The sequence below is a fragment of the Channa argus genome, chromosome 4 (assembly GCF_033026475.1).
Source record: "Channa argus isolate prfri chromosome 4, Channa argus male v1.0, whole genome shotgun sequence".
Taxonomy (NCBI): domain Eukaryota; kingdom Metazoa; phylum Chordata; class Actinopteri; order Anabantiformes; family Channidae; genus Channa; species Channa argus.
This window is the reverse complement of record NC_090200.1, coordinates 3200778-3225024: the sequence shown is the minus strand read 5'-3', so window position 1 is coordinate 3225024 and position 24247 is coordinate 3200778. Positions and strand designations below refer to the sequence as shown.

The window sequence follows — 24247 nt, the reverse complement described above, 5'->3', positions numbered from 1 at the left end:
GACCAAGGCAGGGCCCCCCCCAACCCACATTTTGGGTTGTTTTGAGTCTATTTGTGCCAAACTAACTAAATGAAGCTCATTTGTTTTTGCGAGATTTGAGTGTTGTGAGTCATTTGTGTCTACATTTGGTTGATTTGTGTGAGTTTGGTCCTTGAATGTCAGTTTCTAGTTGTTTGCTGTTCTTTTCGGCTATTTAGATTTTTATTCTTGGGCCATCTGTGTCCAACTTTGGATATTTCGTGTCTGTGTGTGGTAATTTGTGCCTATTGTTGGATACATTATGTATGTTTTTATGTGTTTAATGTCTATTTTTGATGCTTTGTGTCCTTTGTGTGTGCTTTTGGCCATTTTCTGTCTATTGCCAGTCTTTACAATGTTTAATGTTTTGTGTCTGTTTCAAACTGTCTTCCGTGTGTGTTTTGGTCATTTTGCACCTTTTTAAAAATAGTTTTAAGTTCTTGTTTATATTTGTTGAACTTTCTATCTTTTCTGGTAATTTTGTGTCTTTTAGCTGCTTGAACCCATTCAGGCTCATTCCTACATGTGTTTATGAGAGAATTTATACCCCTAATTAGGAAATAGAGTCCACCTGTGTGTAATTTCATCTCAGTATAAAGACACCTGTTCTGTGAAGCCCTCAGAGGTTTGTTAGAGGATGTTAGTGAACAAACAGCATCATCAAGTCCAAGGAACGAACCAGACAGGTCAGACAGAAATACTGCACAAGCACCAGTATGGAACTGGATTGGATGAACTTCACATTTTCACCTGTGGGTAGAAGACAGTTAAAGCTTCCAGTATCAAAAACAGAGGCTGGATACAATATCACAGGTGTGAAATCAGCCCGTACGGGAAACAAGTAATCATTCAGCTGAAGATCTCATAATCACCGTGACTGGAGGTTTCATCAGGCTCCACACACACAGCAACAAAACATCCCTACAGCTTCAAAACAATGGTAATGCTGAAGGAGGCAGACGTGAGAAAAAGCAGATGGAGGAGTTTTATTTTTATCTTTATCGAGGGCTCTTTACGTCCTCCAGACGCACACGGCGACACAAACCAGTGTGGTCTGTTTTCCACGCTTCTCAGCGGCAGACGCTCCCCAAAGCTTTTCATCTCGACGCTGGTTCTGCATTTTGAAAAGCCACCGATGAGCCGGCCAATTTGTAACGAGTTAACAAAGGGGAGGCTTAGCAAGAAAACCAGTGTTTCCCTGTCTGACTGTGCGTTTGATGGACAGAAATACAGAGTCTTAGATCAGAGGACGGAGCTCGTGTGCTTTGCAGGATTTAGTGATATGAGTGTTTACATCTCTACTTTCTGAACAAGGTGCATGATATAGATATATGAAATGTGTCCCTGAAGAGAAACGGGGAAAGCCCCACCCCCACCCGTACCTTTTGTTTTTTAAGTAGCAGACACTCGGAATAATTTGGGGGCTCAGTGTCCTGCCCAGGGACACTTCTGCTGCTCTACCAAATGAGCAACAGCCGCCCTCAAATCTGTTTTGGTCACTTTGTGTCCATGTCATTCTGCTTTCTTGTGTATTTTTCTTGGATGTTTTTATTCATTTTTGGTCCTTTTTGTCTCTTTGTGTTTATTTATGGGCACTGAGTGTGTCTGTGTTGGACATTTTGTGAAAGCTTTTGATGTTTTCTCCTTTTCGTGTTTTGATGATTTAATTTCTAATCCCGATTTTTTAATGTTTCGTGTCCGCTTTTTGTCAAATTGTGCCTCTGTTAGATGGTTTCACGCTGGATATATGATATGTACATTTTTGATACTAAACACTCTATATACTTGGTCTTGGCCTGATTTTGCTGTATCCAGGAGACAAGTAGGAGTGTCGAGTCTGAGTCGTTCAGAGGCAAAGGACGACTCAGTCAAGGTGGCCTGTCCTCTGAGGGAGAATAATTATCTGCTTTAATTAAATACGATAAACTGAGTGCGTGTGCGTGGAGCATTTTATTTGGCTGGGGAACAGAACACATGAGGATGGATTTGTGTGCATCCATGTGTAGCGTTAGTGCATGAGATTGTCTGTCTGTGCATTCATGTGTGATGTTTGGATTTCTGAGTGTGAGAGTGTGTTCAGAGGAGTCTGGTGTCTAGTATGACTTCATGAAGACGTCATCGCACAGCTACTCAGTAATTTAATAAACGCTCTGACTGTTTGCAGAGAGAAGCCCAACTGGGGCTCGACTTACAATATCATGATGGTAGGAAAACAAGTCACACCGTTGCAGCATCTCTGCAGCATCTAACTCCTTAAATGCATTTAACGTTTTGGGACACATGCTTAGCTGGAGACATTTGGGGAGGTGGGTGTCATTTTCATCTTTTAGCATCCACAAAGCAGCAAGCAAAAAGCATTTTAAAGCTTCCATACAACTGTAGCCCATTTTGAATATTTTTATTTTAAATTTTAAGCTCTAGTGAAACTTTCTGAACAGAAACACTGCGACCTAGATCTGCGACCTGTCACAGGTGATACATCGCTTGATATTGTGTCAATACGTTCAGTACTTCTCACACATTTTCCATCCAGTTTGTTTCTGTTATAATTCAAAACAGACATAGAAACACTGCAGCAGTCACCAAACAATGAAAAAAAAAAAAGACACCTCATGAAAAATGCAACAAATACAAAGAAAATTCAAAACAAAAGCAGCAAAGCTGAGTGATTACACTTGCTGAGATCACAAAATCAAACTAGAACTATGCTCATTTTCACAGTAAAAAACAAAAGATATCTGGTAAAATACCATTTAAAATACCATAATTATCTTGATTGTGCATTGTGAAGATGTAAGAAAAGTAAGATGTAAAATAGCGGCACCTTTTGTTGGGATTAAAATTAGCTGACGTCCTCTACTCATAACATTAATAATGTGTTATCTGCACTAATCTTTTAATATTTGTTTTATACTTTTGTACTTTCAGTTCTGTGTTCTTCACATAATTTTTGAAAACTTTAATTTGTGTGGTGAACATCCTAAATTTGCAAGTGATCCGTGCTTGACACCCTGCTAGCTATTGCAATCAGTCTGTGCTCTTAAAGTTTAATTGAAAACTCAAGTGGAGCTGATTTTTTTTGTTTTGCTTTTGACTTTTCCATCTCAGTGACACCGTCGCATGGTTACAAATGTTGAAACATAACCATCGACACCCATAAAGTCCAAGTTAAACATTTATTTGGTATAACTCCACTCAGGTATGGAGCATCTGGGCATCGTTTGTGCGCATTTAAATTAAAAGTTAGTCCTGTGACTAATAAATGCAGTATGAAAAATGTAGTTTATTAACTTTTGAGCCTCTTAGCCACCGTGAGGACCTCAAAGTTTCTAAAGCTGCTTTTTGGACAGTGACGACCAGAGAGAGGACAGCCAGACTGACAGGGAGGCGCCTTAGGAACGCGACAATAACACCGCTGATAGTATACTGTCAATAAAGTTCCTCAAGTAAGTATAAAAATAGAATTGTATCTCGCATCACAAATATATGGTACCTTCAATGTTGTACATTTAGCATCAGGCTAATTGTTTGGCAAGTGAATTCTTGTCAAAATTACTTCATGTGCCATGGTGGGGAACTATTTCTCATACATTTAGATTTCAAAAAGAAAGTCTAGATTTAAAGCAAAAGCAAACCAGAGACAGCTAAACAATAAAAAGTAGCGACTAGAAATGGAGGGAAAAGACTTATGTACAGTCAGTTCAGGAAGGGGTCAAAGCAGGTATAAATATGCACAGTATGTCGGGTTATGTACTGCAGGGTTTGAGGACTCTGATCGCCTGAGGGTGACGTTAGAAGATCAGCTAGAAAAGAACAAATCGTACAAACAACAGCAGAATGAGCAGAATATTATATATAATAACAAAGTCTGAGGGAGGAAGAGAAAATGGAAGCGTACGATGGCAAAACAAGAGACCAGGACAAAGTGAGGACGATAGAGAGATACAGTCAGAAAGTCCGAAAGGGTGAGGTAGAAAAGAGAGGGAAGTGAAAGCGGGACAAATGCAACAAGAGGCGTAGAAAAGACAAAGAGGCAGACACTTTAGTTTCACGTTGAGTTTTCAAAGTCGCTCCATGGTGTTTGCGCCGGCTTAATGAGCAAACACTGTCCCCACAAGACCAATCCCAGGCCAATCTGTCCTGGAGATGGAAAGCTGAGGAAAGACAATCTCCAGATGCTCCTTTGACTTGCCCGTGACTCACAGTCCACACAAGTCCACCAAGCTCCAGTAGCTTCCAAAAACCAGATGAATGTGTAAATGTTCAGACAGCGAAGTCTCCATATCCGGTGGGGCAGAAAGCAGAACTGCGGAGGGTGTCGAGGCAGTTGACGAGGATGAGCGTCCCGGTCAGGTGCTTCCACCTCTTGGTGATGGGGTTCCTCATCTTGTCCAAGCCGAGGTGCAGCTCCTGGATCACGTCGCGGTAGCTGTCCCCGACGTGGGCAGCCCACGTCAGGAGGAAGTCGTAGGCTGGCTTCCACATAGACTGAAGGATTGGGATGGGGATCGGAGGACGGGAAAAAGAAAGTTGGTCCTGGTTTCACAACTCTTTATTATAATTTCAACTAAAAATTTCTCAGCAGTTTATTTATTAATGCCTCCCACTGCAAACGGGACGAATCAAAGGTTAAGTCTGCTTTGCTTTGAATGGTGCAGTTTTGACAGCATTTCAATACATTGGAGCTAAAAAAAAAAAAAAAACGGGACTCATTCAATTTCACACTCCTTCTTATGTCAATCAAAGCATTGTGGGAACTGTCGGTTTGTTTATGAAATAATCTGTTATTATAACTGTTAGTATGTTGCTCTAACCATTTCTTGGACAAGCTTGACAATGTCCCTTTTTCCCCTCACCTACATCTATTCATTGACAGGTATTTACTGAAATCGTAGTAATAGTACTAGTAAATAGTCTGAAATGAAAACCTCAGTGTAATAACTTCTGTCGTGTCTCTAACCTCGTTGTCCAGTAGGCCATTCTTGTCCCGATGCGGAGCCTCGTAAGCCTCCATCTGCTGTTTGGACACTCGGGCCAGTTTCTCCGCCAGCTCCCTCCACCGAGAGGCCACCTCCACCGCTGTAGTCAGCAACACAAAATCCAGCACCAACCTTGCGACCAGACCCTGGCAGTCCATCTTCAGCAAGGCCTGAGGGGGTGAAAGAGAGACCACAGAGGATTTGATGTTTTTTTTTATTTATTAAGACATGAATTCAGTCACACAACATCGATGCTCTTAAAACATTTTGAAACCTTTTTTATATCCTAAAATAAACAAATACAGAAAGAAATTACAGGTTAAAAAATTCACACGTAATCTCAAATCCCTCCTGGAACTAGTCATGTGGCTCAGGCTGCTGCTGTAAATTCCCTCCTGGTTAAATGAGGGTTAAAAAATACGGCGTTAATAGAAGCAGCTGACTGGAAAGCATGCTGCAGGGAGGCAGCACGGCCACCGAGGCGTTTTCCTTTGTGCTGCCACTAAAACACTGCAGTGTGTGCCTGTGTGGGTGGGTGTCCATCCACAGACAAGATTTGGGTTCAGGCAGGCAGGGGTCCCAACCACCGCCCGCGACTTACAGCTTCACACAGTGCGCTTCAAAGTGATGCCCTGTCCTCTGGTGATGCCTTTCAGGTTCTTTGCAAGCGATTGTTTTTTTTTCTGTTTTTTTTTTGTGGCTACCAGCCCCCAGGGAGGCGCTTTGGAAAACTGGAAACAATACATGTTTAAAATAATGAAGGTTTTTGGGTTGATCGGACTCAAAATCAAGAGGTTATGGAACAGAATTGAAAGCACCAATCAGGCCCCTGCAGCCAATAAAAGCATCCATGAAGTTTTAGAGCCGCTTTTCCCTCCATGGCTTCCCCCCGTTCTCTGTGTTTCATAATCCTTAAAATTACACTTACTTCAAAGCCCGTTTCTGATGCTGGTTGTAGTCAGCATTTTTCCAGCCACAGTTACTCAGTGTATTTAAATGCATAAAGCATTCACAGCTGGAAACTCCAACACTCCACTTTTATGCCAGCCTTTTTATTCCTCCCTCCCTCCCTGTGTCTCACACCATTTCCTCCTGCTGCTCCTTCACATTAAAAGCCAGATGGGAATTTCAGAATAAGCCTTTACAGGTAATGTACTGGATTTTCCCGGGGGAGAAGAGAAGAGGGTTTGTGAAACCCAATGCCCCTCCATCTTGTCATCAACATGTGAAAATAACTACGCGTCCAAAGCTTATAACCACGGCTGCCGTGGACACGATTTGGTTGTCTGCGTGAGAAACAGCAGTTGCACTGTGTTGCAACTCAAATCACGTCCGCTGCCCTAAATAGTCAATACACAGCATTTCCAGCAGAGCTACAAGCAGAGCTATTAGCCTCAGTGATTAGAGTGTATATTGTGTGCCAGCACTGTAAGTACGTGATAAAATAGCTGTTCATTTGGGGATATTTATTACATCCCCGGTCCCTGGGCTTCCTAACAGGCAACACAGGCAACATTCACTTTATTAGAAGCTTTATAAGATCAGAGCAGTGAGCACAACATAGAAAACAGCTTTTATGTTGGGTAACTATACTGTAGTGCAGTTTGCAGGTATTTTATATCAAGTGCACATTTGCCACATACTACAGACAACTTTATAATATACTTCATAGAAGTGTTGCAAATGATGAGAAATCTCTGTTTCCTGGTTAACGGGCTTTTATTTTTATGATTATCTGTGTATCTTTGTGCCAAAAAAGTCTAGTGGGTCCCAGTATATACATACAAGACGAGCTAACTCCCGAGGGATCTTGAGCTCCTGCGTTTTAAAAGGGGCATAATTCCATAATAAATAAAAGGCAGGGTGCTGTTTTTTCCTTATGAGAAAACCTTTAACTGTGGAGCCTCGAGTTCATTTAATGAAACTGGAGTAGTTTGGACTGATTCAGCTTTGCCTCAGCCTGTCAGTCAGCTGCAGCTTCAAAGCACGCACACACACACACACACACACACACACAATCTACTGACACAAAACACTAATCTGAATCAAAAAGAGCAAATTTCATACCGATTTCTTCCTGTGTCAGTTGCTCAGTCATATTTCTGATAAGTAACAGTACGTTGGCAAAAACACACAAGCTTCTCTTCCCCTTTCTAATCTATTGTTGGAAATGTTTATAAACAATTAATTAGAGCTATTCAAAATGTTTGAGAGAAACCAATGTATCTGCGATGCATTTTGAAAAAGTATAAATAGGCAACAGCAATGAACAAATGCTCCATATTTTCAAGTTTTAGCTTCCTAAAATTTTAAAAACATTCCAAATGTTTTCACTTTGTTTAAAGCGATTGATCCAGTTGATGGGTCCAACCGCATTTAGTTTCTTTTATTGTAAAGAAATTTACGATACAGTAAAATGTATAAAAATATGCAATTTACTGCATCTACTAAATGCATTAACAGCAGAAAACCTACTAAACCGAGCATTGGAAAAACAACTCAAATATTAAAGGAAGCTCTCTATATGCGATCTTTTTTATGCTTAAAGAGGAAATGTTTAAAAAAAAAATGATGTTCATCTTTGGAGGAAATACTTAATATAATTAGAAGTTGCTAATAATTTGTGGTGGTTGTGCAGAGGATTATTTTGCAAACTAAATGAAGCGCTCACATGAATCCAAACCTCTGATGTTTAATCAATGTAAAGCAAACCTTTTTATTACACTGCTGCTCCTGGAAAGTGGTTTATATTGAAAACTGGTCACGGCTGATCAAAACACCAGCACTAATGGAGTCGATGTTCAGCTAAGGCTAATATATTATTCATCAATCAATTTCGTACCAGTAATTGATTAATTATTAACATGTCTGTGCATGAGATTGCAGAAAATCCCTTAGAAGGTGAGATATGTCTATAATTCATTCAAAGGAAATGTAATTTTGTTTAAAATAAATGGAAAAGAGGATTTTAGATTTAACTGTATTCACTTCTCCTTTCTTCTCTCTCTCTCGTCTTTTTCCACCACCTGGCTGATGAGCACTTTGGCCTTCTGCTGTGATGTCGTCCGTCCGCTGATTCAGCCTTCACACAGGTTTCAGTCTAAATATAGAGCAGGTCAGGCCAGGCCGTCCAAACACACACAAACACGTCAGGGTTCGGCACCCGAGCGCTTGGAAATGAGCCTCATGCGTTCAAATGCAAATCAAGAACTCCTTTACCTGCAGGAGAGATGGGCCGTTTAAGCCGGGAAAGATTAAAGCAGGAGGCACAGCAGGAAGCAGGAAGGAGCTTGCGATCTAAATAATGGTTAAGAGGTCATGGAGTGTAGATCCAACAACTGTGAATTTCATTGTGTTAAAAAATAGGTTTAATTTTGCTCTGAGGCAGAGCATAGGCTGCACTGAATGGAGGTCAAAGGTCAGCGTCTTGCTAAAGGACACTTTGTCAGCTGTTGTTTCAGTTCCAGATGGAGTCATTTACATTTAGAGTCTCTTAAGTTTAATCTGTAGCGACTCCAAAGTTTGTCTTTTGTGTGGATTTGGAGGTTTTAAAATCCCAACCTTCCACAAATGTATTTCACGTTTGACAATCAAATAGCTTAAAAACTGATCGTGAATTCTCTCACTTTGCAAAATCTTGTTACATAAAATACTATTGAGTTGCAGTTCCAGCCAAAGTAAAAATGCACCGGCCCAATAAAAAGACATATGAGACAAATCTAAATGTATCAGCACAACATATTCGCTCGATTCAAATATCAGAAACAGCACATTCATAACTGCATCATCTACATAGTAACAAACTCATTACCTATATCATAAATCGAAATGAACCATTAACAGACATTATCTATTAATGGTTCTGAGCACCAACAACCAGTTACAGTAACTAATGCAGGTTCATTCAAATGCCAGATTGAAAACCAACCAAAAATCATGTAGCCAATTTGGATTTGGTTGAGCACATTTCCACATTATCAGGTAACAGGATGATTCTTGTCTAAAAATAGCAAGCAGCCTGCTCCATTAGAGACTAAAGTGTCTGAAAATATCTGATAGTGGCGACTTGGAGGAAGCCCCACAGCATACGGACAGACGGGGCTGACAGCTGTCTTGTCAGATCTAAATGAGCTTCACTTCTCAAGGCTTTAAGAGAATGTTAGGAGGGAGAGAAAAAACTAAATGAAATGCCATTAAATTATAGAGAAATACACATTTGCACAGATACAATTTGTGTACATTTTATCATAAAGTTTCTGTAAAAATAAATTTGAAAGCATCAAAACTGATCCAGTGAAAACGCTTTTCAGCCGCAGACGATCTCACATTTCTCTGACACATTTCTAATTTGCGGTCCAATAAAAAGGACTGTCCTTCTGTAAAATACGACCCCTTAGATCATCTGTGCCAGGAGCTTATTATGACCCATATAATTATTACGGGACCAAAGGAGAATAGAATGACGACGTCTGCACAGGGAGGAGGTGAGGGTGGATGGATTGACAAAACACAGGAGTCTGCACATTTCAAACTGATTCCTACGCTTTTAACTGGGACGATTTCATAAAGCATTGGCTGTGGATGGAAACCGACAAGCGTTGGATTGATTGAGTCTCCTGCAGTGTGTGATTCGCCTCATTGGGTGGATCTATTATTTAACAACACTCTACTGGCCTTGCAGCCACCCTCTCCCAACTAGTAACAAGGTAAAGCTTTCTCATTTTGTCCCATGTCGTCGTAACCTGAGCCCCTGATGTTAAAAGATCTGCCCCCACCCCCTCGGACCTACTGCTCCTTCCTGATCAATGGCTGCTCACATTTCACATGAGAACGCCTGTTGGATAGAGTGGCAGACCCGGGGGGGGGGAGGGGGCACGATGTGCCGTTCTGTGCTGGTTCTGTTGCAACACCAATTCCTAAATGTTTATTACAATCCACAGTGACTTGCACAATTGGAGCAAGGGTGGAAAGATTTTACATCTGTAAAAGTCACAATCTTAATGTAGATACTAGATTCAAAGCTATGGAAGAAAACAGCCCTTTTAGTCACATACAGTTCGGCTTGTTGCCTTCATAGTGTTGACTGTGCATGTCTGCATTTCACTTTCCGCTGGCGAAGTATAGGAGGATACAGTGTCGCAGGCTTAACTGGTACCAGCCCACGAAAGACTCCTCTCTTCAACAACGCCATGTCTTGGATTAACGTGCTTAGCCCAACACACGTGGTTGTCCCTGAGACTAGAGAAACTGCCGGTAGCACGGCATTGTTTGCAGTGCTATTGTTTATTAAAAAGCAGGCTCCACAGCAAGATATAGATATATTGGGTGCTGTTACGTAAGCAGATCGGCTTTAAATATTGCAAAGGAATGTTACCACAAGGAAAAGCCACAGTGAGCTGGTTGGATGAGGAGCTGCGGATGCAAGGCTCTTACTGCTGTCCTCATAGTTGGGGCTAACGCTTATTTTCATTTTTTATAATCAGCCTGTCTATAGCAATTTATCCTGTGTATTTTCTGCTATTCACGTTGGCGTCTCCCTGTATGTTTACAATTGTTTTGTCTCATTATCTAAAACATTAGGTGCAGGTGCCTTCACGTACTCGAAGGGTCGGCGAGTGTTTTTCATTTAGTTAGAACAACCGCTGAACAGTAATGACAATTTCATGGTGTTGATTTAGGATGTAATAAGTTTCCCATGTGGTTTAAAGCAAGTTATTAGCCAAAATGACTCAGCTTTACATAGCATCAAACAATCGAATGAAGGACCAGTTCAACATTTATGTAAACTCACATTTACTTTCATCATCCCAATAAACTAATTAAGTGGACATTCAAAACTACAATTTTTGTTTGAATTTGACACTTTTTCACAGATTATTTTTAATCCTTTTGGATTTTTGAAGTGTTATTGAGCAACAAATATATAAAAGTGTGTTTCCTTTTGAGAAGAAGGTCTGGTAGTTCAAGGCTGTGTAACTCACTGGACCTTATTCCTGCGACCTGATGGGAATTACACTGAGGTTGGGCTACATTTGAGGGTCAAAATGTGAAGCGTAAGATCGTAAAATCTTAAAAAGGTAAAGATCTTAAAGTATTTTAAAGTGTTGCACGATGTATCAACTCAGTACAGTAAAACTGGGCTTTACTGCAGCACGATACATTTTTCTGTAGTTGCAACATAACCACTAACCATGTATTAGTCTTATGCTTGAATGTGCTGTAGCACTTTACAGTGTGTGGACATATGTTTCATCAGTGGACAGAGCAACAAATGTCTCAATCGTCCTTAGTGTTGAGTGTTTTCTGGCTTCAGAGGAAACATTGCTGGACTTCAGCGAAGGATTGATGAGGGTGTCATCGGTTTATCTTCCAGTGATGAATGAATAAGAAGCTCAGTGGAGTCAGGGATGAATCCTGGTTTGGAGATGAAAAGCCAAGGCACAAGTTAAAGAGCCTCAGCGGGAGGTCAAGGTATTCTCCAAAATAAAAGCCTCATTCACTTGGGACGTATTGGAAGGTCAGATGAGTTCCAGACGGGGAGACGTATGCAGGTGAGCTGCTCTGAACAACAGCAAATGACACGATACACTTAACGCTTAACGGTCAAAAGTCCCATTCAGTTACGCACTTTATCTACAGCTGCTCCCGCAAAAGTGCACGCATGCTTCATCAACTCCTGCCTGGATAAACAGCAGTTGGAAAATGTACTTTGCTAAAGTACTTTTTGAATAATGGCATCTGGGAAGGCTATTTCGGTTACCCTAGGGTGTCGGCAGTGTAGTGGAAGAAAAACACGACATCTGCATGACAGAGTAGTTTTTTCTCAAATTGCCCATTTTAAATTGTATTTCTGCACTCCCCCTTTGCAGGGCCCCCCCCCCTCCAATCCCCTCCCTTTTTTATGTAACGTCTATCCTCACTGTCAATCACCTCAGGCTTTTTAGTCGAGTAAGTTGATCACAATTGAGGCTTAAGGACCCAAATCTTTCCAGTTCACACTCTGTCTGTGTCACATTATTCAGGCTAAAGTGGAAAGAAATCGTGTTGAGGGCTGTTAAAGCAGAGACGCCCTCATCAATCAGCCAGCCAATGACGAACCGTTTAAAAAAAGTTTTTTAAGGCCCGTTCAGTTTATTATATCTATCATTTCAGAATACAAGCTGTCACCCTGTGTTATGTTAATGCAAGACCATTTTCTCTTTCTTTACCAGGGATGTTATTTCAGCGATAGCCTATAACAGATGGAGGCCACAAGGAAATTACACCAATTTTAAGCCTTTGTGTTATTTTTCTACTGCAGTTCAGCGATTGAGCTTTCACTTTCCCAAAAGGTTGCACAGTCGTTTGTCAAACCCAAATGCTGAATATCATGCATTTCAAACTTCAAAAATCTGAGAATTTGCTTTAGATAATTGTAAACAGATTAATTCAGGCCTGATGGCCTATGAAAGAAAATAATTTGCAAAGGCCAACTAGAACTTCAGAAAGTTTTTTTTTTAAACTACTTTTGAGGGTGTATAAATTATAATGTTTATATGTCACATAATTCAGAGAAATGTTGAACTCATTTGTTCGTCAGGTCTCACAAATAACTCAAAAGAATTGTGTTGTCTAAGGTGCAGGCAAATGATTTTTCCAAAGGCTGCTACAATTTTAAATGTCAGGCCCATGGTTTCAACCTTTAGATAAAGCGGGATGCACTTTACTGTTGGTGGCTGAATAATTCTGGAGGTCAAGAAGAAGAACGTACGTGAATTCTTAAAATAGGAAGGCGGAGGCAGAGTTGACTGCATGGCCTAGGGTCATCATAAAGCAGCTGTTGTGTGTGCTCTTTTATTTCTATATGTGCCACACAATGCAAACCCAAAGCCTGCTAATATGGGAAGGACTTGAGGGGGATTTCGGTCGAGATTACCCCATAAAAACCCACCATTGTAATTGCTAACTATGTGCAAAAAAATCTGTTTACAAGGCAAATCTGCACACAGCCATGTTTATGCACACATGTCTTCTGTCTTACCATCATGAGTTCCCTCTGGAAGGACTTCCTCTCCTTGTTCTCCATGTTCGTACACTCCTCTTTGAGTTTCTCCAGGACTGACGCCACCTTCTCCGGCTCACTGTCCAGCTCGGTCCGGCAAAAATAATTCAGTGGCAAATTCCCGTACCCCAGGGCGTCCGCAAATGCCCTCCAGTTTCCCACATTCTCCATTAAAACTGTCCTCACGGTTGCGTAGATGTATGTGAGAAATTTGCAAGGCTTCAGGATCTGCTCCAGCAGAAGGGTGGTCGTCAGGTCTGGCCCACACCAATAAATTGGCTTGACCTTACCCAGAACTAAAACATTTTTGGTGTGGACAAGCCCCACTTTTCCTTGATAGTATCCAATGTACCACTCTTTCGTCCGCAACTGCCCTCGCAGTTTAATTTTTTCCTCGCTCAGCAAAGCAATTACATCCCATTTTTTGTACTCCAACAAATAGGTGCTCTTGTGCTGCCTGATCACTGTTTTGATCAACTTGCCAAATTTCAAGTTGGTAATGCACCGGTCCTGAAACTTTGGGTATTTGGAGGTAACAGCAAGTGGCGATAGAACAATCTTATCCACCTCCTTCTTTTTCAGGAACCTCCTCTGGCCTGTTGTCCTCGCTCCTGACTTTGGTGGTGGTAGTGGAGTTTGAACGCAGAACTGAGTGAGGATACAGTCAAGGGCATCCTTGACTTGGACCCTGAGAGTAAAGTCTGAGATGCTATTCGGGTTGTGCGATATAATCATGTAAAGGAGCCTGCTGACCTTCCCCAGTTTAACCTGAAATCCCCGAATCACTCCACTGCCTTCACTCGCCTTCACCTGGTAGTTGGACATGTTGGAGTACAATCCCACCTGAAGGTCCTGAGGGTACCCTAGCACAAACTGGTGCTTCCCCCACAAATGGAGGGCTACTGGCAGAGTCGAGGTAGCCTGCCGACCCACCTCAGTGACCAACAAGGTTTTGGGGGCACAGTCATGCCCAAACATGGCCACAACAGTCTTAAAGGAAGGGTGGATGTGTTTCGGTCCATAGACACCCAAAGTTACTTCTCGCTGCACATGGTCCCAAACAGTCATATTGTGGCTTATATACTGGGCCTGAACCACAACAGCCACATACATACAGGGCTCTAGACTATCCAAATGCACCTGGACTGTATCTTTGTAAACGTAAGCATTAGGGATGGGTGTGTAAGGCCCTTCTTTGCAATCACTTCGAACACAAAGCACCTCTGCAGCATGGCCACTGTCTGTCTTGACAGTTACAGATACTTTTATCTCCAGAGTGATAAAGGATTTAGTCTCCATGTTGCTGAGCTTTATCTCCACCACAGGGCTGACAATGGAGCAATGGTCACTGTTGAGCTCCAGCGGAGGGTCTAGTAAAGCCTTCAAGGAGATCTGCTGGTGTTCTCCAAGGCTAACGTGGCCTTCGGGGATATGCAGGCTGATGTTGGTGTCTGGGAGCTGAACAACTCCTCCATTACTATCCAATATGCACACAATATTAGTCTCCAATGGCTGCGTTTGCCCCCACCCGGGACTCTGACCGAGGGAGTCCAGATCATGGCAAGACCTGGCTAGTTTTCTGTGATTCAACCAAGCAGTCCTGAAGTCCTCCCTGCTCTGAAACTGTTCTGGTGAAGGAGCTTTAAGACCAGAGAAGAATCCTGAAGACAGTAAAGATGTATTCGACTGTGCCTGCAGGACGGACAGTTCTGACAGACTGTGGGAACGTTTACTCCTGAAAAATGGATTATCCCTGTGAAGGTTTGGTGCAACCTCTTGGTTGGGGGTGGTGGGGTTTGTAGTGTGGCAGTTGCTGAAGCCATTGATCATAAATGTACTGGCGTTGACGCTTGAGCAAGATGGAGATGCTAGACTATCAAAGAGAATAAGATCGGCCGAGTTTCTTACACTTGTACCTTTGCAGTTTTGATCAAGCGGACAGACAAAGGGATTCACAGTCGAGGGACAGTTATTGGAAATTAGGGAGGGTTTAGGGGACATCCCCGTCCACTCCCCCAAACCTCCAAATTCCTTCGACCCATCCTCATATCCCTCCCCAAGACTGTCGATCATCCCACTGTCGCTAAGAGAAGAGTTCCTGAGGTTGAGCGGTTGGACATAGGCAGCCGGGATGTATCCCATTTCTGTGTTGTTGTGGGCATACCACCATTCTCCACCTGATGTGTCCAGCACATAGAGGCGATCACCTTTGGAGAATTTTAGAGTGGTAAAGCTGCTGGGACAATAATCCTTAATGGCAACCACTTCTTGTGCTGCTTCATAGGTGGAGGAAGTGCCCAACCTTAAGGCACTGGGAGAAGGCACTGGAAATGGAAAAACAAGGGAATTGGTTATGGGATGTTATTTGGTCGACTGCAAAGTATCTGTCAGTGTTTAAAAAATAGCCCCCAAAACCCTTAAGGGTAATCGGTCCCTTCACATTCAAGACATTATTGGAAAAATTCCCAATTAATTCTGTGAAATTTAAAATATCGTATAAAATATTACAACATGCATCAACTGAGTTTTAGAAAAGCTGTTGTAAAATCAAGCATTTTAGACCGGGTCACTCAAAAAAACGTACGTGGAATCCTACAGGCAAAGGATTCAGACAAATGATTCTGAAGAATCTACAAAAAAATCCACATCACTTAGTAAAAGCATAAGCTTGTGGACTCCATAATTTACAATTTTTATTTTACCCAGAGGATGTAAACAGAGGTGAAATGACATTACTTGTACCAACCAGGACGTAGAAAGGGTAACAGCACTTAAACACTGACCTTTGACGTCATTGAGACTGGCTCCAGTGACTCCTTCACTGAAGTTGATGAGTGTCCCCTCAGATTTACAGCGGGGGAGGCTGTGATTGTTGTTGGTCACTCTGATAATGCGATGGGCAGCCATTGCCGGTACATACGGCAGCATGCGCTCATTGGCAGTTTTTACCCTGAAAAGGAAACAAACAAAGGGATTTCAGGGTGGCAGCATCTGCATTCCAGCATTTAGCTGATGCTTGAATCTGGAGTAAAGTACAAAAGCGAATCTACAGCAGGGAGCTTAATTTTCTAGATCAGTAACACTGTTAATGGCAACAAAGGTCAAAATCTCAAGAGCAGAAGGAAAAAGTGTTGACAAATATCACTGCACATTTGAAGGAAATAGCTATGAAGAATGTGCTGAGGAAAAATAAAAAAACAAAAGCTCCAAGTTGAGCAGTGAGTTTTTCCAGAATCAATGCGAAAAGCATGAACGAGGGAGAGAAATTGAAAAGCAATGCAGAAGTGAAAGCTCTGAATAAAAATGCCATAGATGGTACATAAAGGGAAAATGTTCTGGGGATGGACATTTGGGGAATGTAGCTGTGTGGACACTTTATGCCATAATACTGCTGGCCAGTGTAACTGCATTTAGCTAAGAGAAACCGACAAAAAGAATAAGTAAGACAATATAAATAAAACACACAAAGCCTAAAAGCTCAGATGGAGAAAGCTTTTGTACCTTTTTAGCTGCGTCATCCACTATTATACACCACTTTATCGCAAAATAAACTGCTCCACATAACTGTAATGGTTTGCAAACATTTGGACAAAGGATAAGATACCGTATGCTATTTGAATGACCTGTGTAAACTTACTTTCCAATGATCAACCATGTCTAAGAAACCTGCTTACTAGACTCAAACACCTTTTTAAAAAAAATGCCCAATTGTGAGCTCACTGTTTTTCCGTGACTCTATTCTAAGGGTAAGTTGGATCAATCCAATTCTGCCAAAGCAAACTCAGAAAACCACAAAGTCATTCACCCCAAAAAGCTGCCATAAAGTTGAAAGAAAGCGCTGTATACGATACACAGCATTCAATTATGGGTCATTGTTCAAATCTTGAAAAACAGCCTCAGAAAAGTATTCGGATACCTCTGCCCACAAACACTTCTGAATTATATCCAATATTGCTCCCCCTGTCAGCAGAAATCAATAGTTCATACCCAACCGCCAGGCCCACGCTTTCTGCAGCCACTCCTCTGTCTGCACTGCTCTATATGTATTTACATTTTTGATTGTATCACGTTACGGTACCAATTTTCTTGTCAGAACTGAGCCGTGATTCAATTTGTGTATGAAAACACACAGTCAGCACATGCCTAATCTGATTAGAGCAGCTGCAAGGAATTGTTTTGCAGCAAAATGTCATGCAGTCACAAGAGGCTTTATAATTCCTACAGGATGTGGCAAGATGTGACAGTGGGAACATTTGCATTTGCACACAAATGATGCCATTTTAATCTGATTAAAACAACAGAGGCTCTCCAAGCCGTGCCATGGAAATGCATCTCACTGATTGTCTTCATTAGAGCTGAATTTCTGCTCAGTGTTTTCCCAATAAAACACAAAGGATGTTCCCTCACATGTAGGTGCTCGCAGCAGCACTTTACTGCATCTGTACAGTGTCCAAACAGGAAGGACAAACAGAACATTGGTCGTCTAGACCTGAGCTTTTTGTTTCTCATGCAGCTGAGCTGCCTCTGAAAGAACATCGGTCAAAGAAGTGTTCAATTATACGTCTACATCAATAAGAACAACCATACAGAACAAAAATAGGAAGGGCTCCTGTGAGACCTCATTATATCGCTCGTCTTCCATTTATAAAACATAAACCACAATCTTAAAAAATATCTTTTGACAATCAAAGATGGAAATTTCAGAGCAACAAGTTGTGTGCAAAGCTGAATTGATGGTTAACTAGTTATTTGGCCATAACACATGATAATAATCATACAGCAAGGGGAAAGAAAGATACCTAAGATATAGCAACTAAGTGAAGCTCTGACAGATCAATGTTCAGCAGAGTGTTCAGCACATATATATATATATGATGGGATAAAAACATTTTCTGGAGTGTGATGCAAAATTTAACACAAAACTTTACTTTCTGTGCTTTTGTTTCTCTCCTGTGAACCAATTATGCACAGCCCCTGCAGCTCTAGTCTGCATTATTTTTTTTTTGTAAATGGGGTAAAACTGCATCAGCTGGTGAAATAACACGTTTGCCTCTTGTACTGTTCTTCAAAATGCAGCTTTCCTCTTGGGAAGATGAGTGAAGCTGTACGCTCAGGGATGCAGAGCATGCAGCAAAGAGAAAGTTGGGCTTGTTTAATGGCGTGCTGAAAGCCAGTCAAACTCCTCCAAGGTGACATGTCATTTTCCCCCGCACCTTCTCCTCTCGTCGGCAGGAGTGTCGCCCGTCGATAAAATCCACCCCTCCCGCTCGAAAATGAGCGCTCAGCACACAGCAAGCGCGAGCCTGCGATCAATAACAAGGCAGCAGACAAAGACACTGTCACCCACTTTGATATAATGCACAGCAATCCCTGCTAAATGCAGCAGGAGGTGAGGACGGCTATGACAGATGCGAAGGGGTTGGGGGGTGGTGGTGGGGGGGGGAGATAAGAGCAATTGGAAGCTGCTGTTCCCTGCGAGTGGAGAAGCAGCAGGAGGTTGAGTTCAGAGCAAGCTAGATTCATCTGAACGACCCCTGCAGATTCACGCTCTACCTCCTGGAAGCTGAAAATTTTTGTTGCAAGACAAAATTGACACAAGCAATTATGAAAAACACAAAAGACGACTGACAGCCTGCATGTAACCTCCTCCAGACTTCATATTCTATAGATACTGCATAACAGCCTTCGCAGAAATAAACTTTATTTTACTTTTGTTTTACTTCTTACAGCAGAAATTTAAATTGCTCCAGGAGAGGACACACCAGAAGGGAGCTTCCAGGGGATCTGCAGCAAAATGCTTGAGGGCTTGTGGTTAGCCTTCCTCAAAACTGCACAGAGGGATATTTTCACCCCAATGGTGCACTCATATCCGAGCCGGTGTTATGAACTCATTTCAGTCTGACTGACAGAGTGGAGGAACGCCGAGGACGCCGGGGACTCCAAAGTTTAATTAGCCGAGAGTCGGCCGGCCCTAATCCCTGAATGAGTGTAACTATAATAACATTTCCAGCAGCCATACGTTTATCGTTTTTCCATCACCGCTGAGCAGATTACAGGATGCTGAATAAGACACAGCAGTCCAGACCTGTTAACAAAATCAGTCTCGCCAAACATTCAACCAAGCCAACATTGCGTAATATTTAAATTCAATCTATATGTGCTCAGAGTGTAATAAAAGCTTTAAGATAAAAATGCCTCCTATCAACTTCTAACCAAAAACAGCTCCACAAATCAGTTTGACAAAATAACTGACACAAACTTGATTTAAATGAAATCAGCAAACTTTACACTAGCTTTGACTTTACACGTGTAAATCTGTTGCTCACGTGCTGCATGGTGGGTTTTTTTTTTTTTTTAGTCTCCTGATTTGCCAGATCTACATCCACCGTGTTTCCTTTGTCTCCTTCTCTAGATTTTGTTCCTAACCATCAAAACACCATTAACACTGCTTTGTTTGGCTCTATAAAAAGGTCAGATCCTTAATGTATTTTGCAGGAAACGGAGTGCAGGCACTCAGCCTTAATTCAGTCCCAACCTCAGGCACAGAAACACATCAGGTATATTACTGGCTGCCCTGCAGTGGCCCGAGGCGACGCCGCTCTCTGCTCCCAGCATGCATCAGCAGTGTGATTACACATGTGATACAGTGGAGGTGAAACAGCTTAAGAGGTTAACAAGAGAAAAAAAAAAGTGGTTGAATGCAAATAAAAGTTTAAATATCGAACTTTGTCACAAATAATTAGCACTTTCACCGTTTTTGACTACTGTTCGTTCCCTGTGGGCCACCACAGGTCTGATGGTCTGTGAATGTGAGTAATCAGAACCTGCTGCAGCAAGAGACTGAAACCCACAAGTACGTGTCTTATACGACACACTCGACTTTATATGACAGTTGTCACAGTCGTGGAATGGTGGAAAAGAAGAAGAGATATCAGCCACAAGTGTGGACCAACCTGGAGACTGGTGTGTCTTTTAAGGCTTCTGTTTGTAATCTGTAGAGTGTTAAAGCTTTATGAAGTGAAATGTCCTCACAATGACCAAGAAAATAAATGACGGGGATGTAAATTCAACTCTGGTGGAGTTTGACATTTCCTCTTCTCAAAAGAAAATTGTAATAAATAATAAAAGAAAAAGTCCTACTTGCCAATGTCCCTTTGTGTCATAAGAGGTCTAATAAATCAAAGTTTGAGCTCTTATTAATTTAAAAAGGAGATTTTCACATTTGGTTATCTTCCATCAGAACATGCACTTATTGTAGGGTTGAGGTGGGATTTGGGTCAGAAGCAGTGGACCTTCAGAGAAGGTTTACAGCTTAATTTCTTTGCATGTTGAACAAGCCTTTGTTTTTGTCCCAAATTCTCCATAAAATGTAAGAGCAGGCACATTTAAACCGGATCTTTGTCAATTGTGTCACATTCCTGCAGGCTGAGTGGGCGATTCCTCACTGACGATCTGTCAAGTTTTACCCTGTAGACCATAAATAAATAAATTAAAAACCTCCCACTTGGAATGTGGTCAAGTGCATTAGTCTGCAGCGCCGCTTTGCACCAACCGTCCCTGTTCAACACGGCAGAAATTCATCTGCAAAATATTAGAATTGCTCCTGTCTCCCCGCAGGATGAATTTCCAGGTAAATGAGCCTGTTAAGTGCCGAGAGTTAGTGCAGTTCCCACCTTCCGCAGCAGAAGCTTCAGCTGCTGACGGTTTAAGGAGAGAGGTCAAATTCAGGGCTGTTTTATTTTTATACATTTGAGTGTTTTTGAATTTACCTGCAGTGTCTCTTTTTGCAGCTGGAAAAGCAACCAACTAGCAAATCATAAAGAATTTAACAGTAAATGGGCTGCAAATGTGTTACAGCCTAGTAATGCAATGAACTCAGCGAAAAGATAAAACCAGCTTATTGTCACATTTATAAGTTAATAAAGAGAGTTCAGCACATATTTCACCTGATGACGTAACTTTATTAGTTAATAAAGTAAATTCTTGCTGGAGTTGCTGGTCTGTCAAATCCTCATCCTTCTGCCAAAACAAATATGGCGGCGACTGGTGCTTAATAAACGGAGCAACTTTCACTGAACCAAACTAAAACTAGACACTAAAGTAATATAAATTATTAAAAATTATTAATTGCACAAGTATTCATCCTCTTTAACTCATCCAGTGTGTGGCCATTAGTGGTGTGGCCACTAATAGAGATCAAATAGAGATCACCTGAAGGAAACTGCAGTATAAATACACCTATATATAGCTCAGTTGGTAAAGGCAATTGTCTAGGTACCACAGGGTCAGTGGTTTGATCCCCTGTCCCAGCGATATGTCGAAGTGTCTCTGGGCAAGACACTGAACCCATTCCCATCCCCAGCTGTGCAGTGCTGGTCCAAGCCCGGTAGAAATTGGGGAGGGTTGGGTCAGGAAGGGCGTCTGGCGTAAAAACTGTGCCAAATCAACCTGCGGACAATGATCCGCTGTGGCGACCCTGAACTCACGGGATAAGCCGAAAGTGGAAAAATAAAAGGTAGTTAACTTAGTTTTTGTACCAAAGCTACTTTCTAATCTCCACACAGCTGGTTAATTGCAGCAGAAAATTAATAACCCATTTTCAGAAAATGACGTTTACTCGGAATAATTAGCCTCCAAACCGACCAGCCACGCTACACAAAAATGCCATTTTGGAGCACGTGGGGCAACAGTTTGTTTCAAAAATATGTTCGCAACATGTCTTATAATAAAGAGAAATCTCATGTAGTAGAGCCAGATGGTTCATGTGTTTTTAAATCGATGGCTTAGGTGAACGAGCTCATACAGGCTGCAATGTGACAAGAGAGCAAATGTGAGTAGAGACGTTTCAGTGTTGGCTTTAGCGCCTGTACGGTGATTGTGGACGATAAGATTCATTTAGAAGCTTTATATTTGTTAATGAGTTTGTTCGAATATTTTCAACACATGGTGCAAAATAAAGTCTCAGCAATGCAGGAGAACAAGGTGCTGAGGTGTAGTGTGTCTGAAGGGCATTCAAATGTGCAAAAAGCTTGAGAAGACTTAAATCCATAGAGTGAGTGTGTGTGTGTGTGTGTGCTGAGTGGACATTAATTACAAAATGAAGCGCACCTTCACAAGGAGCTTGAAAACGATGACGTGCTCGTTTTCGGGTTTAGCCTCAGAGGCGGCAGAGAGCAGTTAAAGACAACAGAGTGTGTTTCAGTTGTCGAGTCAGGTTTTGTGTGCACGTGTGTGTTTGTTAACACGAGCGAGGAAGAAAAAGAAGACAGGATGAAGAAGAGAAGGCAGAAAACAGGGACGAGAGGACGGGGTTTGTTACAAGTTAAAAAGAGGAGGAAGAAGGGAGGATGAAAATGAATGAAGATGTCCACAAAAAGGTAGAAGAAGAGATGTAGGAGGTAAGAAAGGAGAGTAGTGGACTAACAGGAGATGTTTAAGACAAGGAGACAGCTGATGTGTAGAAAGAGGGACAGGAAACGGAGAGGAGGAACAGATATGATGAACAAAGAGAGGGGAAGTCATGAGGAATAAGAAAAGGAGTAGGGAAGAAAGGATGGAAAGAGAAAATAAAGGAGGCGGAGAGGATGAAGAGGAGAGGAGGAGGAAAATAAAAGAGTGAGGAGGAAGACAAAAGTGGTTGGATGAGGAGAAAAGAGGGAGGAGGAAGAAGAGAAGGCAATCCAGGAGAGGGAAGGATGAGGTGGCGACTTAGAACAATATAGGACAGGGGAAGAAGAGACATGAAGAAAAGGAAGAGGAGAGTCTGGATAGTGGAAAAGACAATGAGGAAGAGGGGAAGAAAGACAGCGAAGACGAGGAGAAGGAGGAGAATCCTTGAAGAAGCAGAAACAGGAAACAAGTGGGCAAGAAGGGAGACAGAGCAAAGGAGAACCAGGCTGTAGGACAATAGGACTCTGTGTGGCTGGTTGGACTTTCAGATTATCAGATGACCTGATTGGCAGGGGCACGTACGCACGCGCGCGCACGGCCGCGTGCACACACGTGATAACCCAATACCCGCGGTTTGTCAATTTAGCATATCTAGTCTTTTTCATTTGTATGCTAATTTATGAATGAAGGCGCCGTAAACTATTTAAAACAAGGCCAGAAAAAAAAAATACACACACAACACAACGAATAGAAACAGAGCAGCAGATGTGGAAAACTATGGGAAAAACATAAAAATACAAACATGATGTTTCATTTAAATGAAGCCGATGTTTTCTTTATAGAGTGTTTTGCTAAATTAACAAGACAAACTTTGATAATAACTTGTTTTTAAGATAATTAGAAGTAATAAGATCTACATTTGGCTGTAGTGTGAACTCACCTTCTGTTCGCTGAAAGCCAAGTGACGAAAAGGTGACAAATAAAAACACCCGCCGTCACGTCTTCGTCATTTTCTCGTTTGTTCTCGCGTCATTTGTGTTGGAACCCCTCCCTCCCCCCCCAAAAAAAAAAATAAGTTAGTAAAAGAGCAGAATAAGAGTTTATTTGCAGCCTCAGAAGTTTCTCACGGTGACAGATGAACCGGCGCTCCAACCTCCGTCCGCCTCCGCTCGTGTCTGCCGGAGGAGCGCGTAGCCCCTGCGAGCCCCTGTTTGGATGGGGGGGGGGGGGTCGTGACGTCACCGGAGGGGGCGGAGACACGCTCACTTTTCTTTCTATACCTGTGAGGGCATAATTCCTTCACTGGCCCCACAACCATCGCAGATAAACGTTTAGCCTCAGTCCTCTTCACCTTAACCCCAGTCTAACCTCGTACACACGTACTGCAACGTTTACTGTTACTCCACCGCAATTCAGAGAAAAACACTGTCTTTTATTTTAATTACATCTGATGTGTAATGATGCTGATTATTATATTATATATCAGTTTTTTTTCAAAGTACTCTAGAAGTACTTCAGAATTTTTTTGGTTGAGTACTTTATTTAGGCAGGCAAGTACTTACACTTTCACTTGAGTACTGCGTTTCTGAGTACTGCTTTGAACCTGGAGCTTTGTCAGTACCTGGAGCATCAGGTTCACTATTTTGCCTTAGTAGTGCGGAATAGTCACTATTTCCATCCGGATTAAATGGCAGACTGTAAAACTTCTCCATTACAAAGTGAATGGTGCAGGGAACAACCCACTCACTGCACTGAAAAAAGCCTCGGCAGAGAGGACAACTCGCTCTAGTGTGTTCGGTCAATGAGATGAAAGGGGAAG

The 24247-nt window shown here is 41.9% G+C and overlaps 1 protein-coding gene across 1 annotated transcript; it reads right to left on the bottom strand.

The window, feature by feature from the left end:
* Positions 1-707: 707 nt before the first annotated feature.
* On the bottom strand, positions 708-23495 carry LOC137125838 (SH3 domain-binding protein 4-A-like). Its single transcript, XM_067501952.1, has 5 exons — positions 23369-23495; positions 15822-15988; positions 13018-15362; positions 4979-5167; positions 708-4506 (listed from the first exon to the last, which is right to left on the bottom strand). The coding sequence occupies exons 2-5, from the start codon at positions 15964-15966 to the stop codon at positions 4282-4284; spliced, it is 2904 nt and encodes a 967-aa protein (XP_067358053.1). The 5' UTR covers positions 15967-15988; positions 23369-23495; the 3' UTR covers positions 708-4281.
* Positions 23496-24247: the final 752 nt, after the last annotated feature.

What these genes read in the sequence shown, in the direction of transcription:
- LOC137125838 (XM_067501952.1), bottom strand. Translation starts at nt 15,966, where the DNA reads ATGCTGCCGTATGTACCGGCAATGGCTGCCCATCGCATTATCAGAGTG. An exon ending in CAGTCTCAATGACGTCAAAG is followed by an intron (nt 15,363 to 15,821) that starts GTCAGTGTTTAA and finishes TTCCATTTCCAG; the next exon opens with TGCCTTCTCCCAGTGCCTTA. An exon ending in ATGGCCTACTGGACAACGAG is followed by an intron (nt 4,507 to 4,978) that starts GTTAGAGACACG and finishes CCAATCCTTCAG; the next exon opens with TCTATGTGGAAGCCAGCCTA.